General features: G+C 44.9%; 1 protein-coding gene and 1 long non-coding RNA gene across 4 annotated transcripts; one reads left to right on the top strand and one right to left on the bottom strand.

The window, feature by feature from the left end:
- Positions 1-1,012: 1,012 nt before the first annotated feature.
- On the top strand, positions 1,013-20,365 carry cwc22 (CWC22 spliceosome associated protein). Its single transcript, XM_086148721.1, has 20 exons — positions 1,013-1,103; positions 2,505-2,555; positions 3,428-3,633; positions 4,558-4,964; positions 6,300-6,521; positions 7,428-7,556; positions 8,157-8,325; positions 9,043-9,096; positions 9,183-9,318; positions 11,145-11,351; positions 11,454-11,516; positions 11,602-11,691; positions 13,603-13,684; positions 14,053-14,113; positions 15,289-15,366; positions 16,062-16,214; positions 16,306-16,433; positions 17,007-17,108; positions 17,734-17,924; positions 19,058-20,365. The coding sequence occupies exons 2-20, from the start codon at positions 2,507-2,509 to the stop codon at positions 19,450-19,452; spliced, it is 2,922 nt and encodes a 973-aa protein (XP_086004847.1). The 5' UTR covers positions 1,013-1,103; positions 2,505-2,506; the 3' UTR covers positions 19,453-20,365.
- Positions 16,972-22,756, bottom strand: LOC147233690 (uncharacterized). 3 transcript variants are annotated; one of them, XR_015106311.1, is made up of 4 exons: positions 22,686-22,756; positions 20,387-22,607; positions 17,704-17,942; positions 16,972-17,608 (listed from the first exon to the last, which is right to left on the bottom strand). It is a non-coding gene; the product is annotated as an uncharacterized LOC147233690 (long non-coding RNA). The 3 variants fall into 3 exon arrangements; XR_015106310.1 differs by lacking the exon at positions 16,972-17,608 and adding an exon at positions 18,332-18,713 and having other exon boundaries at positions 17,824-17,942; XR_015106309.1 differs by lacking the exons at positions 16,972-17,608; positions 17,704-17,942 and adding an exon at positions 18,101-18,713.
- Positions 22,757-23,019: the final 263 nt, after the last annotated feature.

The following is a 23,019-nucleotide window of genomic DNA, read 5'->3' as shown; positions in this document are numbered from 1 at the left end:
TCTTCACTTGAAGACATTTCACCGCTTATCCGAGAGGCTTCTCCGGTTGCGACGGCCTGTGGGGAGTTCCCGATATTACGTTCATCATCAAGTGAAGAAATTTAAGTCCAGTTGCAACGACAAGAAGATTCTGACAAAAACTGACCATGACGTAGATGACTGAGAACCTCCTCAGACAGCTTCTATATAAGATTTCACCCATCCAACTCATTTATGGACCACCTAACCATCAGCTACAAATGTGGGCGTCTATGTTCACACGTAATAAGCGAGCACGCTGTCATTTTGTTGCTTCACATTGTTTTAGAGTGGGGCTGAGTGGACATTCAGAAACCTGTCACAGCTCTCTGTTTATCACTTCTGTTCATTCCCTTTAGCCAAGTTGAAGGCAAGCCGATTGAGTTACAGTTTTAAGGTGGAATTTTCTCCTTTCTCTTGGTGTCTAAGTTTTGCATGTCCCTCTTCTCAGACCTCCTCCAGTTAGGGGTTCTCAATCTCTGGAGAGCTATAGGCTCAGGGTCCGGGGACACAGAAAGGGGGCCATCCCTTTCTAACCGTGAAGGCTCAGCGTTGCATGGTCATATGGTGTCCTATTTGACGTCTTTTGACAGCTGACAGTAAGTGTTCCAGTCAAGAATTGGGTGATGAATTGTCAAGTTCTTGTGCCATCTCAAAATAAACAAACAAAGAACCTAAATACAGCTTTGAAATCGCCTATTTATTCAGATGAAACGCAAGAACGGGGGATTAGGATGTAATAACTGACGTTATTGCATTTGATTTTGTCAGTGGCCGTTGAATTTGGACTCAGCGATTTAATCATCAAAGGAATGAGTTAGTTTTCAGCAACTCTGCAATAAAACGTAAAGAAAATGCAAATGTCGGCCGTCATTTTCTGTAAGAACGAAGCAATTTGTTTACAGTCTGTGGGGCGGCGACGCGGCGTCAAGCTATTTGCATTTACCGATCGTCACTACAGAAACCCGGAAGTCTTTACGATGAAATCCGAATTGACCCGGAAGTGATGCGAAATTTAACCTAACCTTTTCCGCCATAACGCCAGGAAGTTACGGCCAGATCTCACTCAGAAAAAGAAAGCTCAAGTAAGTATAAAAAATGTTGTATTTTAAAACCCCTTCGGAAACACCTTCGGATCAAGGCGTTTAACTGAAGTGGACAAAATACTTGGAGAAACGGTCCGGTGCCCTAAACTCGAGATTAGCTCAGCAGCTAAAGTTAGCGGTCCCAGACAAGCATGGTCACTAAACTGACGCTTTAAAATGGAAATGGCTTTGTATGTTCCGGAATGATCGGGACAAAAAGATATCATGATTATGACTTGGCTTGTTTGGACGGTTGTTTTGCGTTACTTTGCTTGTCTGTGACAAATAGACAGCTGCGGCGCATTGTTTATTTCATATTCCTAGGAACGGGCTACATCCGTGGTTGAAAGTTCATTATTTTAATTTCTTGTAATCCGTTTAGTGGACGCGATGATGGAGTCTTCATCATCGAGGTCGGGTTTGCATTGATTTCGAAGACCACAGAGAGCCACTCTGGCTCCGAACCGTGCGGGCAGGATGGAGTTGCGTGCTTTCCTCGGCGCTTTGGGTTCCTGCGTGCAGGAGGTGCTCCGTCTGGCCGGTCCTGCCTGCAGCCTCCGCCTCACTGGTGCAGCGGCCGTGGCCGTTTGTTTCAACGTGTTTTAGGAGGTCCTTGAAGCCCTGGCGACCTCTCCGATGGACAGCCTGTGTGGGAGGCGATGGCCGGTGAACGGTGGCCGATGCCCGTCAAAAGGGCTTCAAGGCTCTCCATTGTTTCACGGAGCAGGACGTTGTCGTTGCCCGATCGTGACCTGAGACCTTCACAATTTGTTGGAACTCCGACCGCTGGAAGTAGTCCAGCTTAGCAATGTCTCTATGGGATAATAACCAAGTTTCACTCGCATTCAGCAGACTAGAGACCTGGAGCTCGGTGCTCATTGTTAAAGAGGCTTTGGTTTGGCTTGCCAAATAACACATAAGCTGTCATGACTGTTTTCTGCTCCTTTACGCTTGACCCTTGAAGATATTTGGATTTCTCGGTTGTATTTCTGTCAGTACCGGTACTCTGCACATATTCTTCTGTATCTGTTCTGTCAGTATAGATTGGCTTCCCTCCTGCATCAATGCATTCTTTTACAAACACATCCTTCCATTTTCGGTCAAGTTGTCATGTTTTCAGTCGTCAACTTAGGCATATCTTACGGCTCAGAGTTGCTCCAACATGTTATTGCAAATGAATAAATGGAGGCAGAAACTGTTCAATCAGAGATGCACAGAAATGCACTGGTGCACTTCATTCACATCGCTTGCTGAATTCTGACTGTACACTTCTGTACTGTAAACAGTTCATAATTCTGTACAAATATGGGTTCTCATTGGGTTGCTTAGAAATGTTTCAAGGTGTCTGAATGATTTTTTTCCTCTGTAGAGCTCATGTGTGTCCTTAAAATGTGTTTTCAGATATGGATTCTGAATGTCCAGTGCCCGGTGCTGCACAGAGACAAGTCAGAGGCGAGTAACAGTTATTAATACCTATGCTTGGAATTCATGTTGTCATCCACATAAATCTTAATTAATTCACTCCATACAGTTACAAACACTAAGTAGGTGTTATCCCATCCTTATTATAATTGCCTTTTTCCTGTTACAGTATATTCATTACACTCGAGAATATCATTGATATGTACTTTGGAGGCCGATCCTCCGAATTACAATCTTGTGTACTACATGTAATGTTCATGCTAATATTTTGTTGTTTTCAATTTCAACTGTAGAAAAGTGCTCCATTACTTTGTGTACCTCTGTTTACTATTTTTTCATACCAGAAATAATTTGCTGGACCCGTAGAAGGACCCATAGACTCCGACATTAACCCTAGCCATTCTGTCTGGGGAATATGTGATAACAGATTTCCTAAAGGCATTTCTATGCATTGAATATTTCCTCTTCAGCTCTGATTTCGAGCAGTTGATCAGTTTTCAAAATCAAAACAGTAAGCTCTTCAACAAACAAAAAGACTGGAAGAGATCAGGCTGATCACCTCTTTAGACGTTAATACAGCCTGACACAATCATATCCACGCATTAAATACTTGTAGATCTGGAGCTGATTTCTCAACTCTTGCCTGTGGTTGCTAAATGTACTTTACGTTCCCATGCTATCAAAAACACTCCCCATTGAACGGAGTCGGCGTCAAACCTTATGATCCTGGTTCAGAACAGCAAAATATTAGTCCAAGGGGAGTAGGAGGGTCCCGTTTTACAGCCACTAAATTGTGTGCTTAAAACAACTGTTCCTGAATTCTAAGCCTGTATAAGAGGTATTTTCATATCAGTCACTGCACTACTTCTTATTTGTGATAACCAAGTTATGTGTATCATCAGGATCATCGGTCAAGGATGCCAGTCCAGAGAAAGAGAGGCCTCAGCTGTCCCCCTCGCTAGAGAGAAGTCCCACACAGAAGTTGTCCCCGACGGCCGGTTGTCCTCCAGGCAGTGCTGCTGCAAGCAGCTCAGACAGCAGCAGTGAGGATGAGGGTGAACATGAGGGGACGCCGAAGAAGATCAGAAGCAGTGTTGCCCAGATCATAGTAAGGGATGATAAATACACTAGTAATGTGCAAATCTTTTAAGACCATATGCAGAGACAATTGCTGAGAAAGAAATGTCAAAAACTACACAAATCAGAAAATTTATGTATGCAAATGGTGCACACATTGTTGTAGGGGCTGCACAGATATTGCCAAGAGGATGATCAAGATCATGTTTGGCAATCTCTTTGTCATTGCGAAGTTAAACAGTTATTTTTGAGAACAGCCTGGCCGCCATGAGTGCAGTCCTGGCTCTAGACTGGGTCCATGGTGACCCTCATCCAGACTAAGGTAGACAAGATCCATATTTATTTTCCACCTTAGCAGCTCATCTGAACAGCACTTTGTCTGGTCTCTCATTTAGGACCTGTTGGTCTTGGTTGACCCCACCAGAGATTTTTTTTAATTCTTTTATTTTCCATTTTTTTTTCCACAAGGATCTTCAGCTGTAATATGCTCTAGTAGTATTGAAGGTGCATTTATGAACCCCTGTCATCTCTTACTCTGACAGGGTCACAGGATGATTTCTGTGCCCAATACGTTTAGTCGGCCACATCAGTGCAATTACATTCAATGTATACACAGAAGTCACAGCAACAATCAATATCTATCTACTGTTTCTCTCGGAAATCGATTTCAGGCCGTCCTCAGCCTGTAATATTGGTTAAAGATTCTGCCAGAGCAAATTTCTGTTTTTGTCACTTATTAGTCTATTATTAGACCAAAAAAGGGTGGAGGTAGAGATCTGATGCTCCAACTGCTCTTTTTCTGAGGCAACCAAGTCCACGTATCATTTCAATGTAGAGATAATAGTCTCCCTAACTGTACACAAAGTCTGCACTATGTTGCCTCTTATGTAAGGACTAATTCAATTTGCACATTGAAGAATTAACGGTGACTGAAAAGATGCGTTTTTTCCCCCAGAGATCCACATCGAGAGAGCCATCAAGATCTCGATCCAGAGAGTCTACAAAATCCCAAGAGTCTAATAGATCCACAGCAACAGAACAAGATCAGTCTGGATCTAGAGGGAAAAATGCATCTAAATCTGATTCCACCGATCGACACCCATCTCGAACCAGAGAACCAGACAGGTCCAGGTCCAGGTCCAGGTCCAGGGGACGAGACCGGTCCAGGTCTAGGGGAAGAGACAGGTCCAGGTCCAGGGGACGAGACAGGCCCGGGCCCGGTGGACGAGACAGATCCAGGCCCAGGGGACGAGACAGGTCCAGGCCCAGGGGACGAGACCGGTCCGGTTCCTGGTCCAGGGGACGAGACCGGTCTAGAGAGAGAAACTGGGAGCGTCACAGTGACAGACCACGGGATAATCGGTAATGTGAGGGTGTCATTGTTCCGTGATGCATACTTTTTGCAGATTTAAACGTGAGATAATGGGTTTTGATAAATTGGCCACTGTTCGATATGCACGTGTGGGAACATTTTATCATTTTACTCAGCTCTCCTCCGAAAGTGAAGGGCCAACAGGTGTGCGGTCAACATGGCTCGACTCAGGGAAGAGGACAACGCAGCTGTGCAGAGTCCCGGGGGAAGGCTTCCACTTTCTATCAGGCTTCTCCCCTGACTTATTGCCATGTCCCCCTCAGACCTTTCTGAGGGTTTCATGAAGTTAAAATCATGGTTCTCCTCCCACATTCTCAAACTCAACACCAATAGAACTGAAGTTAAGATAAGATAAACTTTATTGATCCCCATAGGGGAATTTCCTTTATTTCTAGTCTGCGTCATTTCCAAATCTCACAATTCCTCAGTCAATATAGAGAAGTCCTCCATCCATCTCTCCCCTCAGATTAGAAGTCTAGGTGTCGCTCTGTGGTGTACTTGGTGTACAATATCATCGGGTCTGTTTATTTCTACACATGGTCAACAAACTCCGTAAGCTGCAGCCACTCTCATCTGTAGCCGTCACCTCTTTGCTGGATGGCTTCTTTCCATTCCATTCCCCAGTAAATCCCCCCACAAACTACACTTCCTCCAGAATTCTGCCGCCTGTATCATAACTCAGACCCCCACTTGGACAACACATCACCCCTCTTCTTCAGCAGTTGCACTGGCATATAATCTAGGATGACATTTAAACAACTGCCCCTCGTTACCCATCGGAGCCGCTTCATCTACAACTCAGCCTGTTGTTTCCTCTACCTCCGTTCGTACAATGGGCTACCATGCCGTCAGTCCCACTGCTCCCTGGCATCACAAATAGAGGCTCTGCCTCAATTTAAGTGCAAACTCAAACCACTTCAGCTGCTGTGATTCTTAACCTTTTTTTTTTTTTTTTTGCCTTTCTTGGGTGATTTTAAGTTGAGAAAGGTGCCTGATAATTAAATTTAATATTCTTCTTCTTGTTTGTATTTCTTTTGTTTTCGGCTGCTCCCTTCAGGGGTCCCCACAGCGACTCACACATCTGGCCAATTTTTCCAAATTATTCCAGTTAACCCCCTGCATGTTTTTGGGCTGTTGTGAGGAAATCCAAGAACCTGGAGGAACCCCAGGCAGACATAGGGAGAACATGCAAAGGACACAGGAAGGCCCTTTTGGGGAATGAAACTAGGGTCCTTGAGGCAGAAGCGCTAACCATTATTAGTTATTTAATTATGAAAGTTAGAAGCAAAATAGTACTCTTATTCTCCCCTGTCTTCTCTGCCCAGAGGTTACCACGATGATCGGCAGTACAATTGGGAAGCAGAGGCTCCCAGGAGGAGAGGTCGCACCCCCTCCCCTCGAGCAGAGAGTGAGTCCGTAACAACCAATGAACCGGCAATGAAGAAAAAGAAAGAGGAGCTTGACCCCATCCTTACAAGAGCCGGTGGAGCTTACATCCCTCCTGCAAAGCTGCGCATGATGCAGCAGCAAATCACTGATAAGAGCAGGTCAGTGTCTTTCTTTATTAGCCTAACCCACAAGTGTCAATCTCATTTTAGCTCAGGGGCCACATGGAGCCTGACGGGTCATGGCACGTTAACTACTGTTCATCTACCAATTGTTTAATACGCTCCTGAAACCCGGCATCTTAGCTTTGCGATCCAGACGGAACCGGTCGGCCGGTCTGATCTGGCCCACGGGCCTTGACTTTGCAGCCCTGGCCTCACACTTTGGCTCAGTTTTGGAGAGACGTTCCCGCTGATTGTTTTGCAGAGCAACAAGCGTGTAAAGTCTGAGATTTTTCTAGCAGAGATTTTGAATGAGATAATCTGTCTCAGTCACAATACAACCAATTTTAAATACTTTGCTTTTACATTCAATGCACAAAGTTAAAGATTTTGAGGTTCAAGTTCTCTTGTGTTTTATTCCATATGAGAGAATTTTTCCCCTCATTCTTCTTCTTTCTCTTCTTCAATTTTCATGTCTGAGATTGTGAGCTGTTCCTGAGACAAGGGAATTGTATAGCTGTTAGACTGATGAGTTGGATACTAAAACTCAACAGTTATCATTCTTATCAAATATTAATATTAATATTAAATATTGCCATTGGCAGAGTAGGTGGGGTAATTCTGACAATATGTTTATCTATTTGACATATTGAAATAATGTCATCATATTTGTTTTTGTTTTTTCACGCTTCACACTCCTTTAGCCCTGTCAATCAGAAAAATACAGTTTGGAACTACTTATGTCACAACTCGTAGTCAGATCTGTCATACTTTTTCAAGTTCGGTGACCTCCGGTTGCATTTTGATATCTGATTAATAATTACTTTGATTTGTCAAACCTCATCTTAATATACAGCTGCTAGGATTATATGTGACAAATAAACCTCTACTTGATGCCCTGTGCAGCCTAGCCTATCAGAGAATGAGCTGGGAGGCCCTGAAAAAGTCCATCAATGGGTTGATCAATAAAGTGAATGTTTCCAACATTGTCAACATCATCCAGGAGCTGCTGCAAGAGAATATCGTCAGGGGCAGGTGAGCTCAAACGGAAAAGAACACATTCAATCTCACAATTCACTTTATCATTTATCAATTCACTTGTATCACAGTAAGGACTTGAAACACAATTGTTAGAAATATTCACACACACACACACACACACACACACACACACACACACACACACACACACGAAATGTTGCTCCGATAAATCAAATCCTACTCCATATGATTTTGTTTTTTTGATCAGAATTTGAAGAAAAGAAAAAAGCTTCTCTCGTGTCAAAGTGAAAAGCAGTTTTCACAAACTACTGTCAATAAATTCAAGACATAGTTTAAAATAAATGTTTGGCTTAATATTCACCCCATTTAAAGTGACTGACCTTATTATCTAGTGCTCCAACTTGTTGATCTAGCAGTGTCACAACTTGTTAAGTGGAGATCAGCCGAGTGCAGTAGGAGTGTGTCAGCTGGTTGCAGTTTGAAACCTCTGTGTCTGGGAGGTCCAGTCTTCTACTGCAATTGATATATAATTACTGCTTTCAATAGCAAAAAGTTTCCAAAGTATTGTATTTGTGCTTTTTTTCATTTTTGCTTTTTGTCCGCTTACCTGTCACACTGTGCAACTTTTTTCAGGGGTCTGCTGGCTCGTTCTGTACTGCAGGCACAGGCAGCGTCTCCCATTTTCACACACGTGTATGCTGCCGTCGTTGCCATCATCAATTCCAAATTCCCACAGATTGGAGAGTTGATCCTTAAGCGCCTTATTCTGAACTTCAGGCGGGGATACCGCCGCAACCTCAAGGTACGTCTCAGTCTGTTTCTCCTGTGTTTGACAATGAATGGAAGAAATGATGAAGCTGTTCATACTTTCAGCGGGTCCTTCAGTTGGAAAGTTTAAAGACGTGCTTCTCATTTTACCTAATAATACACCAACAAATGTAACTGTCAATTGTATTGTAACAAAGAAAGCATGAGGCGCTACCTTACGGGACTTTTTTCAAATGTATTTAATGGTTCAATACTGGCACAGTTTGTACTATCTGGATTGATCGTCTTGGTAACGCCACACTGACTCCAATGATCAGAGTAACGTAATCCGTGCATGGCAACTTCAAACAGTACATCTCCTCCTGCGTGTTGGTACACCTTTTATTAAGATTCAAAGTGTTCATTTTAATATTCACAGTAAAGAATTGGGTTTCCCTGTAGAATAACATTGATGCTTTGCTGTCACAGAAAAGCCAGATTGTTTTACAAGGTGTTAGTAACATTGAAGTGAAGTAGGTACATAATACAAATAAATCAATCAGCACAATTAAGGGCAGTAAATGAAAGTGGAAATGGTGGTCCTTGACGATGGAGCTTGCTCTCCTGCGTCCTCTACTCTGGTAGATGCTCTGCAGTTGTACAGACATTTTATAGCAATAGAATACCCAATGGCTGAATCTGTTTTTATTTTACATTTATTATGTTAGCAGCATTTCATCTGATGCATCCTGTTATTTTGTTGTTTTTGCAGCAACAATGTCTAACAGCTTCTAAGTTTGTGGCTCACCTGATCAATCAGAATGTGGTAAGTATTGCTTTTTTGAATTGACTTCTGTTTGACCTCTTCACTGTTCACCTCAAATGAGATTCCGTTGTCATTTTTGCCCTTAGGCCCACGAGGTGTTGTGTTTGGAGATGCTCACGTTGTTGCTTGAGCGTCCAACCGATGACAGTGTGGAGGTTGCCATTTCTTTCCTGAAAGAGTGTGGACTCAAGCTAACTGAAGTATCCCCCCGTGGAATCAACGGTATAATGACTGCTGAACTTGCTGACAATGTTTGCTTTTCCAGCACATATTCAAGTGTTGTTGACATTGAAAATGGATGCCCTCTAATTGTCTTGACACACAGATGATGGTTGTTTAGTAATAATCTGATCTGAAGCAGCTGGACTTGCTTTAGATTCTTGGATATATTTTGCCTCTCATCCTCTCATCTGTAAATATATATGCTGTATTTTTATATATTCTACCTGCTGATATCTTGTGAAGCCTCTGACTTATGAACCATCACATCTAAAGAAGATGGTGGATGAGTGGCTGAATGTATTCAGAAAAATAAACACTTCTACTTGCTACAACTGGCTTAAATGACAACTACATAATGAAATTTAGTTTGTGATGCTTACATTATAGGGCAGTAACTTAACTAAATGAGCCTTTTCCACTCCGAGGTTCCCGCATGACTCAGCTCAACTTGCTTAGGGACTTTTCCATCAGATAATAGTCACGTCAGATGTTGTGCCAAACTCTACAGTTGTTTCAGGACTCTTAACATTTAAAGACAGTCTTCCAACTATTTAATGATGATTTACAGAAACTCAACTTGCCCCGATAAGCAGACACTTAGCAACAGTATCAAGGAAAAGCTGCCCCTTGCAGGCAGAAGCCGAGGACAGATCCGAGCTTGATGCAGGCGGCCTTTTGTCTAGAATGAAGAGTGTCAGAGAGATGGGTGACAGGACGGGGGGGAGGGGGAGGCACGAACCGTGTCATACCAATAACAACAGCCGTGCTAACAGCTGCACAGCTCTGGAGACATGCAATCATGGATTCAATATCATGATAAAAATAATGAAATAATGATGGGCGCCTGGCAGGGCCACTGCAGTAGTTCAGGCCAGAGCCTCGCCAAATGAGAGAGCTCAGGGATAAAAATGAAGTTATTGACATGCCATGATAAACTTAAGGTACGTGAGGAAGGGATGTGCAGCCTGGATAGGAAGAGGGCGAGGAATGAGAGAATGCCTCATAGGCTAGAGTCTCAGCAGAGCAGGCCTACGGTTCTTCTGCTCCTGCATCAGTGTTGAATAATAAGTGGATTGAGCATCGCGAAGGGCCTGCCTGTATCTTGTTTGGCTCTTGCCAGGCTACATTAGACTCCTAATTTGGAGGAAAGCCAGTCTTTTGGTTTTCCCTTTCCAGGTTGCACCTTGGCACAGATTTTCCTTTACTTTGTAATCATTTTTAGAGTAATTTGGAGCGCACGTGTCACACTGTCTACTAAGTGATGCGTATAAATTCAAATTCAAGTTATTAAAATTTCTTTTTGCTTTGTGTGTGACAAAACGCCATAGACTGAGCAGCAAGTCCACCCTAATCTCCATGCCCTCCATTATTTAGCGTATAAATGCTAGGCAGTTTCACGCCATCATGCTATGACAACCCAGACCACATTGAGTTGGTAAAATGCAGGAATACAAGCCTAGCCAGGTTCAGCAGAGCCGGCTTCAGTTGGAACCGTGATGTGTGAAAGGGCCTGTTTGCCGCCAAGATCTTTTCTAAACTTACTTGTCAATTCTGGCCATCCTTAGATCCATGTATCTGGATATTTCCCAGTTTGGCCAAATGAAGTCAGGATCTCAAAGTTTCACAACATTTAGTCCAAAAACTGTGATGCAGGAGCAGCAAGAGTGTTTTGTTTTTTTGCCACTAAATTGGCAAAGTATCTGTTGTAACTTAGTTTTGAAGAAGTTGTTGCACTCAAGTAATTTTATTTGGAAAATGTAAGTAAATGTAAGTGAATGTAAAAGTCTATGAAGAAAAAACTTATTTTTTATTTTCTTTCTTCTCAGCCATATTTGAACGTCTCAGGAACGTCCTCCACGAGTCATCGATTGATAAGAGGGTCCAGTATATGATTGAGGTCATGTTTGCAATCAGGAAAGACGGTTTTAAAGACCACCCGGTGATACCAGAGGGCCTGGACCTGGTGGACGAGGATGACCAGTTCACCCACATGCTGCCACTGGATGACGAGTACAATACAGAGGACATCCTCAGTGAGACCCGCAGAAGGACCACAGCACTGTCTATTACAAATGATGAGGCTTTTTGGAGGTGACGGAGACCTAATTGCTGTCTGTTTTTGTGTCTTTACTCAGATGTGTTTAAGATGGACCCAGACTTCTTGGATAATGAGGAAAAGTACAAAACCCTTAAAAGAGGTGTTGACCTTATTTCACACACTCACTGTAAGGTTATCGGTCACTATTTGCACACGATAGTTGATCACCTTTGACCTTTCAACAGATATTCTGGATGAGGGAAGCAGTACTTCTGGTGAGGAGGGGGATGACAGTGATGAAGAAGATGAAGATGATGAGCGAGTGGAGGGAGAAGGTGAGACCTACTCGCTTATTTGTTTTTTCCTGAATAAAAGAGACCCTTTGCAGATACACTGATTTATGTGCCCACTTAATTCCATCATCTTTTCATGAGCACCATCAGATGGACGTCACAGCTTTAAAATTGGATGCCAGCAAGCAGACAATTGGAATCTGAAATCAAACCATCGAGATGCAAGAGAGCAGAATTATGGGAAATGTAAAAAGTACATTTTATTTAAAAATAGTATGGCAATTAAAAAAAGAGCTGGAATGAATTCTTTAAAGCCCGGCTCCCGGGGGGGGGGCCTGGATGACGTATATCCAGAGGGTTCTTCTGAGCCACGCTTTCGACTGGGCTGGTTCCCTCGACTGGGACCTCTTAGCCTTGGGTGACCCACCTGGGCACTAAGCTCCCGACAACTCACCTAACCTCGTGAAGCCCTCTACCGCGAGACAGATGAGGCGTGAGGACGGGGTTTGACCGACATAAATCCAAATTTGAAAAGCGGAGAATTCAGAATGTATTCATCTTAGATGACCAAATTGCACAACATGCCGCCACAAGTGTGACCGCTGATCCTGAGATCTGGATTTCTGTACATAGGCCAGGTCTTTTTTCAAAAGCACTGGTTTGAATACGCAAAATGTCCCTGAGTCTTGTCCTCACAAGGTTATTCACTGGAGGCAACGTCTGCTCGCACAAACATGTTGAGCTGAAAAAGCTTAGCATTTTCTTTTTAAATGTTTGATTCTCTATCTAGCTGTTGATAAAAGTGCACAGGGTAGAGGTGTTGGTGTTGACTGCGACATACTTCACACTGCAGCTGAAAGAGCCCCAGTTGCATTTGATGTGGAACATCATCACTGATATTGTGTTGTGAAAAACTGTTAGCTAATGTAGCACTGAGAAATGTTTAATATTGGGCTCTATTTGTGACAGCAGTCTGGAAAGTTGGCTTTCTGGTTCCAAAGTCTTTCATGCATAGAAAGCATTTGGCTCAGGGTTGCATTTGGCTCTCGATTAGAGGCCCATTCAGACGCTTTATCGTGTCGTCTAATAACATCATATCTGCCAGCCAAGTTTTTGCTTCGGCAAGGACCGCGGGTCCGTGCCGCTTGGCCTGCCGGGCCCTATCAGCTGCCTCCGGAGCCCCACGGGCTGGAAAGGCTGGGTAGGAGCATCCCTCACCGCTGGGGTCCGCCTCGACAGCTACCGAGGCACGGGACCTGGCCCTTTCAGACTCTTGTGTCCCCCGCCTTCCCCAGGACGTGGTCGAAGCTCTGCCAGAGGTGGAAGTTGAACTCTTGCAGACATTCCCAACAGACCCTCAGTGCCTTTGGGTCTGACCCCTGTGGTCCCCCGCCATCGGAGCCAGCTCACCACCAGGTGGTGATCAGTTGCGGCTCCGCCCGCCCCTCTCTTCACCCGAGTGTCCAGAACATGGGGCCTCGGGTCCGATGATACGCCCACAAAGTCCATCACTGCTGCGGCCTGAGGTGTGCTGGTGGCAGGGGCACCCGTGCACTCCTTTATTTCTGAACATGGTGATCCTTATGGAAAGTCCAGGACCAGTACAGAAGCCTAGTATTGGGGGGACCGTTTCCCCCAATCACGCCTGTCAAGGTCTCGCTGTGGCTGTCCACGTAACCGTTGAAGTCCCCCAGTAAGACGAGGGAGTCCTCGACAGGGGTGCTCTCTAGGCCCGTCCACGGACCCCAAAAAGGGTGAAAAGTCTGAACTGCTGTTGGGTGCATTGGCACACACCACAGGTGTTTGGTTCAAGCATGCATAAAGCAAAACCATTTCTGTCCGCATTAGGGTGATCACAAACAGGTCAAATTAAAAATACCCCTTATTGTTATGATCCGCACCTGATGACTGAATACATATCATCTGAATGGAGGATTTTTCTGTTTCACCCAGAGGAAAAACTCACCATCTTTGATAAGACAGAAGTTAACCTGGTTGCATTTAGAAGGACCATCTACCTTGCTATTCAGTCCAGGTAAATACACACACACACACACACACACTCTGTATCTCTTACTCTCTTAGGGATTTCTCTTGTTTTGAAGACATTTGTCAAGATAATGCAGTGAATATTTTGATCATACCCTTATCTCACATTTAGACTTGACTTTGCTCCATCTGTCACCTTAAACTGTAAAAGCAACAAGTTACTAGCAAAGTCCTCTTAAAGAAAGCATTCATGCAAACACACAGTACAGCAGTCAGGCACCATCTCTGGACGTCGGCAGTCATTTCCTATCATAGCGTCTTTGTATGTTTGGTCGAGTTGCCATGTTCTCACGGGAGGAGCAACAATATGAATTGAGGCCGCATGAAAATGTTTTTGGTCGATTGCTTTTACAGTCTGGACTTTGAGGAGTGCGCCCACAAACTGATCAAGATGGACTTTCCAGAGAGTCAGACTGTGAGTAAGCACATAATCATACACATCTGCCTTACAGTCTATTCTTGGTCCTGCAGTTGACGGGTAACTGCTGCAGGATGTACCGTTACATTACTATTATTTGGCATGCGAAGCATTCGCTCCACCTCTGAGCCGCATAGGACACACGTACCACATGTACCTCATACGTAGCTCATACTCATACGTACCTCGACATACGTACTTCACCTCAAGTCCCACATGGTTATGAATCCAGCCCCACCTTGCCTGCAGGATAATTGACAGTAACGTACCAACAGCAATCCATTAACAGAAACACCATTAACCAATAAACATGCCCCCTTAGTCATTGAGAAAAGAAGTTAGTTGTTTGAGAGAAGAGGGTCAGACGGAGGAGGCCAAATCACTGTGGTGACTCCCTTCAGGAGTCACCAAAAACAAGAAGACGAATATTACAGCTTCCTTCTACCCATAAATTCACTATCCTTCCTCTGTACTTGTTTGGCCTCTCTGACTGTTGCTGTTCCTCTGATGGACTCATTCCTGATCCTGTTGATTCTGCTCACTCCCAAAGAGAAGCTCAGCATCTTCATCTCTGCAGCCGCCTGTCTTTTCCTCAGTACCATTGAGGCGTTCTTATGTATCTGTAATGACACAAACACTTTAGGGAGTCATGGAGTCGTGAGTCTCTTCTTACAACTTCAGTTTATTTCAATAGCAGCCAAATATTTTCTTCATCAAATCACAATAAAATACACTTCTTGTGCCTGCTGTCAACCTTGATTTGTGCTCGCAGACCATTCTGTGATCTTCTGATGCCAAGTTTTTCTCAAGTTTGTCCTTTCTGTAGGACCGTCAGGGAGAGTCTAAATGTCTGAGTCCGCTTTCCTCCCGCAACTCCCTGTTCGTTCTGTCTGTGTATTCAACAGTACAACAGTACCATCTGGAAAGAGAAAGAACACTGAAATAATCCTCGATCCATTCTCTATGTAGTGTATTCTATCTTGCCTGACTGTCTTTCTATCTATTCTATTATTAAATGTATTTGATGTAAAATCACATCAAGAACATTCCTTTATAGTGAAGGTTGATTGTTATTTTATATCTATCTATCTGTCTGTCTATCTATCTGTCTGTCTGTCTATCTCATAGGCTTTGTTTTCCTTTTATTGATTAAATATGTTCTGTGTCAACAGAAGGAGCTCTGTAACATGATCCTGGACTGCTGTGCTCAACAGAGAACATATGAGAAGTTCTTTGGTCTGTTGGCAGGGGTGAGACATCTGCAGCCTCGTTTTTCTCCCACTGGCAAATCAGCGCCTGTTGTTCTTTTGATAAATACTCGAATACCGATCTATTTCTCCTGCTACACACGATACACACAAGTCCAGCTTGAGTTTGCTGATGTGCACTTGATGCTGCACGAGTCAGATTCTGCTGACGGACGTTGGCTTCCTGAGGCGCACAAGAGCACGACACATAGAAACAGGAAAGCCAGGATTCAGGACTAGATGCATTTTGGATTAAACCGATGCGGCATTTAAGGCCACGCCAGGAAACGTCTGATTTCTAAAACATTTAAGTATTTGTCAAATTCCAGAGAGCCTCAATAATGTTCTTCCGCGCGCTACATCAAATGAAAATGTTGCATGAGATGTTTTGCCTGTTTATTTGTCTCTGCTGTCTGGTCAACGAGGAGTTAGTAATCGTAGCTCTGCATGTTCAGCACTGATTCTGGGACGTCTGGGGCCAACCATCTCTGGGAGCTTCCAATCACTTAGTGGTTTGCTGCCATAAATGCCAGAAACTCGACAATGTTTTAGCTGCGTCAAGGGAGAGGGAGAGTTTTAACTGAAAGTCAACTTTTGTGTGTGTGTGTGTGTGTGTGTGTGTGTGTGTGTGTGTGTGTGTGTGTGTGTGTGTATGTATGTGTGTGCGTGTGTGTGTGTGTGTGTGTGTGCGTGCACAGAGGTTTTGCCTGCTGAAAAAGGAGTACATGGAGAGTTTCGAGGGGATCTTTTCTGAGCAGTACGACACGATTCATCGATTGGAGACCAACAAGCTGAGAAACGTGGCCCGGTTGTTTGCTCACCTGCTGTATACAGACTCCGTTCCCTGGAGCGTGAGTACTCACACACAGTGTGTGATAGAACGCTGTGTTGTCGGTCGATGTCACCTGCCGTCTCTGCCGCCTTGTCAATGTTCCTCGGCAGGTGCTGGAGTGTATCAGAATAAGTGAAGAGACAACCACCTCATCCAGCAGGATCTTTGTGAAAATCCTTTTCCAGGAGCTGTGCGCCTACATGGGCCTCCCTAAACTCAACCAGCGGCTGAAAGACATGTAAGACCACGGTGAAGCTTCCTTTCTCAGGGTGTTTGCTTGCTGTTAGTCGCTGAAGTTTTGCCGCAGCGTTCTCTTTATATGAAGAGCTTAAAGCATTGAAATGAACTGATACAAAGTTCAGTGATTCATAAACAAATATATTAATGTACAATTTACTATAGGCTTTGACTGTTAAAGGTCAAATTCACCATGTCCACATATGTGAATACACATTGTGATTAACCAGGAATGTTGTAGATGGGAACATTCTGAAAATATGAATACCTGAAGAGATTTGCAGAAATAAAGTGTTGGATATTAATATTTAACCGTTTCTTCCCTTTTTAAATCTTTTTGTTGAATCGTTTCAAGCGCTCCGACTCGACTGTTTGCTTCACCTTTAGTCCTTTTGTAGCAGTTATAACTTTATAAAGTGTTTTCATATGATGGGGACAATAGCATATTAGCGTTGTAGTGTAAAGCCAGTCGCGGGTACAGTTGCAATCATGGTGGCTCTGCATGAAATTAGTACAATGCAATGAAATTTTATCTGGAAAAATTTTTTTCATTTTTTTTGTTGTTTTCTTCCAGAACTCTTCAGCCCTTCTTTGAAGGTCTATTTCCACGTGACAATCCCAGAAACACTCGCTTTGCCATAAACTTCTTCACCTCCATTGGACTGGGAGGCCTGACGTAAGTTACACACAGAGACATGAATACAAAGAAAAAACATCCAGTCCGTTCCCTGTCACAATATGGATTTAAAGAACATTTCCGGTTTTAGCTTTGGCTGGTCAGCAGGCTTTGAGCGGTGATCATTAAAACAGGGTTGGAGATGTTTGTGACGGCAAATGAATGCCAGTCATGGACACTGAGGTGTCACCCTCACCCTTGAGTAGAAGTCAGGTCTCCTCCGAGCCTGTCGAGGCTGCTGCTGAGTCAAACACTGAAGGCCTCGCTGCTTCTGCTCAGTTCTGTTCATGACGGGTCCACGGCAGTTAAAGTCCCCAGTTATTCTCCCTGCTAGAAGCGGCTCTTTTGAGATCGTACCCAGGGGCTCTGAGGTCCAACGATGCCATCGCCACACAGTTCCTTGCCACACCGCGGTTAAAGTCTTTTACCTCAAAGTGACATGTGTCCAGAGGAGAAATGAGAAGTTGGATGTCATGTTTTCAGTCGATGGATTTCATGTTCTAATGCATTGAAGAGAGAGAAGTGGGAAAGAATCCGGTTGGTAATCTAAGCTGACACAATGCAGGCGACACCAGAAGTTTAACACGCGACTGACTTCTTTCTCTTGTGTCTTTGTCTGTGACAGAGATGAACTGAGGGAACATCTCAAGAATGCTCCGAAGATGATCATGACACAGAACCAGGAAGTGGAGTCCTCTGACTCTTCCTCTTCCTCCTCCTCCTCGTCCAACTCGTCTTCGTCGGACTCCTCCAGCGGGTCGGATTCAGACTCCTCGGACTCCAGTTCATCGTCGAGCAGCAGCAACAGCAGCGCAGGTATGTCCGTAGTGTTTTCTGTGTAGACATTTATAATGGTGAAAGGTGCGACTCAGAAGAAACCTTTATTGTCACGTGAACAGTGTAGAAACCTGTTTCCCTGTTCCTGTGTGCCCTTTGTGTTTCTCACTACATGAGAATAATTTGGGGAGCCTTGAGGTTTGTACTTGATGTATGAAGCGTGCTAGCGGGCGTGTGTGTGTGTGTGTGTGTGTGTGTGTGTGTGCCTGTGTGTGTGTGTGTGTGTGTGTGTGTGTGTGTGCCTGTGTGTGTGTGTGTGTGCCTGTGTGTGTGTGTTAGAACAAGAGCAGAACAAAGGAGTATCTGAGTGGGTCATTTGACAGCATTTAAACTTCCATTAACTCTTTTAAGTCCATGACAAGAATCATAATTGTCTGGCAGTTCACCTTTTCTGTCACTTTACTGCAGAACCCAAGTGTTGATACGTTTCACTGCCTTTCCTCTCTCCTCCATTATAATGTAGGCAGCAGATTTTTGCGGTATTTTCCGGGTCACAATGGTTGTCACTTAAATAAGAAATTGATATTGTTCATTTTCTTTTTTTCTAATTTATACGTTATCAATCCCTCGTGTGGAAATTCCTTCTCTGCATGGCAGCCATGAGGGACGAACCCTGAGCAGTCGGCTGCCGTCTGCCGGCGCCAGGGGAGCCGTTAGGGCTTCGGTGTCTTGCTCAACAACACTTGAACACACTGGGAGGCGCCGGGAACCCAACCAGGAATGTTTGATCGCTGAAGGAAAAGGAGTTTGTTTTGCCTCTCGTTGAACCTGAAATGACATCAGTCATAATGCGCACTTCTTTTTTGGAACAAAGTCCAACAGCTTTCTAGATTATTATTACCACCTTTGCGTAGGAGTAACATGTTGCCACAGAATGCCAGCAAAACAAGGTCAAAATAGTTTTTCATGACTACAGTCTAATAAAATATTTGCCCTTTTCCTTTGAATGACTAATGACTATTTGCAATGTAATAAGAATCCCAAATTTCCATCAACATCACCAGTTGTGTATTACAACTTCCACTTGCTCAGGGTTTCTGTGCAGGGAGGTGAAGCTTCCTTGCTGGGGACTGAAAATCTTTTTCTGTTTCACTTTTCTTCTCCAAACTTAGTCTCTAAATCCAATAAAAAGAAGAAAAGAAAGTCCAACCAAAGTCCGGAGAAGAAGAAAAAGGTCCAGGGCCACCACTTGGAAGCCAAGCGTGGACGCAAGAGCGTCAATGAGGACAGTAAGGAGAAGGACGCGTGGAAATACAGGAAAGTCAGTGGCCACGACGGCACCCATCAGACCAGACGTCTTGACAGAGGTGAAGAGGAGGAGATGGAGGCTGACAGGCACAGAGTGGACGTGGAATACAGACAGAGACACCGAGAAAGGGATAGGGGACAGCAAGGCAGAGGGAGGGAGAATAATGAGCCGGAGAGGGAGAAGCAGAGACAGAGGGATGGAGAGAGGAATAAAGAAAACAGAGACAAGAACAGAGAGGAGAGGAGGAGGAGAAGATAAAACCACTTCCTTCGTAGAAAATATCGGACTGGTGTTTGGAGATCATTCCTACTGTTGTCTTTGTCATTCTCATCCTGTCAGCCGGTCTTTCTATTTGCTCTTTTTGCTAATTTTTGGAAAATGAAACTGTAAAGAAACTTGAAAAAATTAAAGCTATCGGCATCTTTTCGTGTATTGCTTTGTAATGTTTGTTTTATGAATTTGCAGACGATGGAACATCGTTTTATCACTGTCGCTACTCCAGCCTTTACGAGGAGTATTTTGTGTTGTTTTTTTTGCACAAGTATTCAAAGCTTGAGTAAAATAATCAGAATGGAAATACATTTGTAGTTTTTGCCTCGGTTGATAGTGTATTGGATTCTTTCGTGGACAAGAGACGTTTTAATATGCTATCCATAATCTCCTTTCTGTTCTGTATCATGAAAACCATAGTTCTAGGATGTTTTTCATAAACCAAAATAACTGAAAGGTTGATTAGCAACATAATCGACGTCTTTTTCAGGCGGGCTTTTTAGCCGTCGGCCATTTTATAGGTTTTTATTAACCGCCGACTGTGAACGAATAGAGCTGCCTTTTCATTAAACTACAAATTATTAACTGAGGGACTAAACAAGTGAGCTACTTGTGTCTTATTCCATAGGATTCAATACATGTTGTTACGGCTTTTAAGTATTTGCAGCGAGTGAACAATGAACAGTTCCAATGGTGTCACTTGCAAATTGTGTACTTTAGTCCGATGCCATGATTTTCGCCCAGTTCTCTGAATGTGTGAGGTTTCATTAAGACAAAGGTGATTTGCAGCTACATAAGTCATCGAACAGGGACAGCGAAATATTCCTCATGTCGTGCTGTGTTGTGAGCATTGTCCTCTAAAGTGTTGAAAAACAAATAAAACCCAATTTCCTTCTCGCAATCAGCTGTCATTGTAACTCACGGTGCTGTAAAGCAGTCAGACTGTTGACCCGGCGGTTGCCTGAGTTTACCGGCCACAGGGAGGCACACCAGGGCAGAGAGACGTGAACCGCAACCAGTAGCTCCATGAAGACTTCGGCGTCACACGCTGGTGATGGAGGAGCCCGAGCGGGGCGGTCTCTGCTCCAAGTTGGACATCTCGAAGCATGACTTGGAGGAGCCAAGCTCCAGGAGACGACTGGACTCTTGGAGTTGTTGATGTTAAGTGTGGACGCTGAAGTGGGTTGTGCCGGAGTTTCCCTCGCTGAGTGAAAGGCTCGTCTAGGAAATGTGGGGCTTCGGAGCAGAAAACAATCAACGGTCTCGAGGTTTGCTCGCCGACATTCCGGGTCTCCGTCGTTCCGCTTGGTGACGTTGAAGGTCGGGCGGTCGAGGACAGTCGACCCTGGAGGGAGTGGATCGGGAGGAACGAGAGACGGACGAGGCCAAACGTTTCCCCGTCAATACGGTTCTATTCAGTTGTGGCCTTCACTCGTGGACTGGTTACTTTTTGCTCCTTAAAGGAAAAACATGTTTGCACATTGTTCATTTAGGCAATTTGAAATATTAATAAAAGTCACTTGGAACAAAATAGATACAGGATTCAATTGGATAAGATGAAATTGTATCGTTTTTACTTACAAAAATAACTTGACTAATGATTTGATTGATCCAAAACCCCTTTGTTTATGACAAGATGTACACAGAGGACTTCCTTCCATCAAGAGCGTCGAAGAAACACTTGCTTTGTGGATATTTTCTAATGCATAGTACCAGCGAATGAGCCTTTACATTTGTCAACTCGATGAAAGAACGGTGACCGTGGCTTCATCCAAGATCCAAGTGGCTCAGTCGCATATTTCAGATCGTTTGATCAAACAATCTTCATTTTTCATTTTCACTCATTGAAAACACATTAAATATCACCAGTACAGGACTTGTTTTGCACTTCATGAATCTCCCGCGATGGTTCTGAGTGACAGCGGATGGAGGAGGAGACTTTGAGGCTTGCTGCTTGTTCTCATGGTGAAGTTCAGCCTGTTGAGATGTTTGAGGAAGTTGCTCGTGTTGCTGCAGCTCTTCAGTGCAGGCGAGGGACGCGGCAGTACCTTTGGTGCTGAAATAGCACCGACGCTTCTGGGGCTGCAGAGCAGTAGAGTGAGGATGGAGGCCTCTGTCATCTCACACCATCATGATGTGACACCAGAGTCCGTCTGAAACAGCCCTGGACTGGATTTGATGAACAAAGTCGGTGCCTCAAACTTTGGGAAGTGAGAACAAATTGCACGTTTCAGATCCGAACATATTTCTAGACTCATCGTCATTTTCCTGACAATGCTCGGGGGCCCCGGCTCCTTGAGTCTCCTCGAGTCACTCCCGAGCCTTGATAAATGCAGAGTTACACCAGGAAGAGCCTCCAGAATCAAACGTCTGACTGTCGTACTGGATCCACGGAGGCCCGGGTCAACCAGGACCTCCAGCGGTGGCAGCCATCGCCTCCAGGACACCGGGGGGAATCGGATTACTGTGGGTTGAAGGAGAGGACGAGGGTGCGTCGCTAAGCAGTTGGTTTATTTCCAAAATATGGCAGAAAAGCTGTTTTGACCGAGCGCACGGCCAGTTAGGTTGACATTCGTCCACGTGTCTGGACAGCGGGATCGTTCTGCCAAAGGAGAGCCAGAACTTGCCATTTATGCCATTTGCCCCGTTGATGGACGGTTTCACGTGGACCCCAGAAGCCTTGAAACGGGTCTCTGGGTTCTCCTGCGGGAGTCTGGATGGACCGCGGGGAACGTAAAAGTCCGCAGGTTGTGACGGAGTGAAGGGCGGCAGTTGTGCTTCCTGCAGAGGGCAGCGGCGCGGCGGCAGCCCTCCGGGCCGCTCTGGATGTTCACGGCCTGCGGGGCCGAGCTTGAATCCACACTCTCTGGATCCCCAGGGGGGAGTTGGTGCGTGACGGCAGCAACGGGCGCCACCTTCGAGGGGTTCTCTCCGGCCGCTTCCCCGGGGGTCCCACTCCTCACCCTCAGACTGGGCCGGTGAACCCGCCGCGGTGGGCCGCCTCCGGGTCCGAACCAGACCGGCGCTCGGGCCGGCGGCCAGCCTCCGAGCAGAACCCCAACAACACTTCTCGGTCCCTGCTGGTGCGGAGCTTCGGGCCGGGCTTGTCCTCCAATCCTCTAGTCAGCATTGACACTACGAAGCTGAGAGTGAGAGTTAGTGAGTTAGTGAGAGTTAGTGAGTTAGTGAGATGCAGCTCGGTGAGATTCTGTTGAACTCACGCAAAGCTGGGGACGACGTCAGTGCGCATGCGCGGCTACTTCCGGTACAGGTTGGGTCTCCATGGAAACCGATGCGCGTGATTTAGTGCACAGGGACGTTGGACGCGACCGGGCCGCGCACCGCCGGGACGAGACGGACAGCACATGGAGTCCTGACAGGCCCCCATGTTTGCTGAGTTACTGCCGCACACACACACACACACACACACACACACACACACACACACACACACACACACACACACACACACAGCTTGGTTTGCTTCTCACTTGGCGGGTTTCAAATGCATGACGTAAGACAGATGAAGATTTGTGTCTTCGTGCCAGCGAGAAT

Source organism: Fistularia commersonii, chromosome 6 (assembly GCF_037954325.1).
Source record: "Fistularia commersonii isolate RoL2024-O1a breed Wild chromosome 6, RoL_Fcom_v1.0, whole genome shotgun sequence".
Taxonomy (NCBI): Eukaryota; Metazoa; Chordata; class Actinopteri; order Syngnathiformes; family Fistulariidae; genus Fistularia; species Fistularia commersonii.
This window is presented reverse-complemented; position numbering and strand designations above follow the sequence as displayed.

Bases quoted from the DNA above. Each gene is read 5' to 3' on its own strand.
- cwc22 (XM_086148721.1), top strand. From the start codon at position 2,507: ATGGATTCTGAATGTCCAGTGCCCGGTGCTGCACAGAGACAAGTCAGA. The intron at 2,556-3,427 runs GCGAGTAACAGT...GTGTATCATCAG, and splicing joins TGCACAGAGACAAGTCAGAG to GATCATCGGTCAAGGATGCC. The intron at 17,925-19,057 runs GTATGTCCGTAG...CTCCAAACTTAG, and splicing joins CAGCAGCAACAGCAGCGCAG to TCTCTAAATCCAATAAAAAG.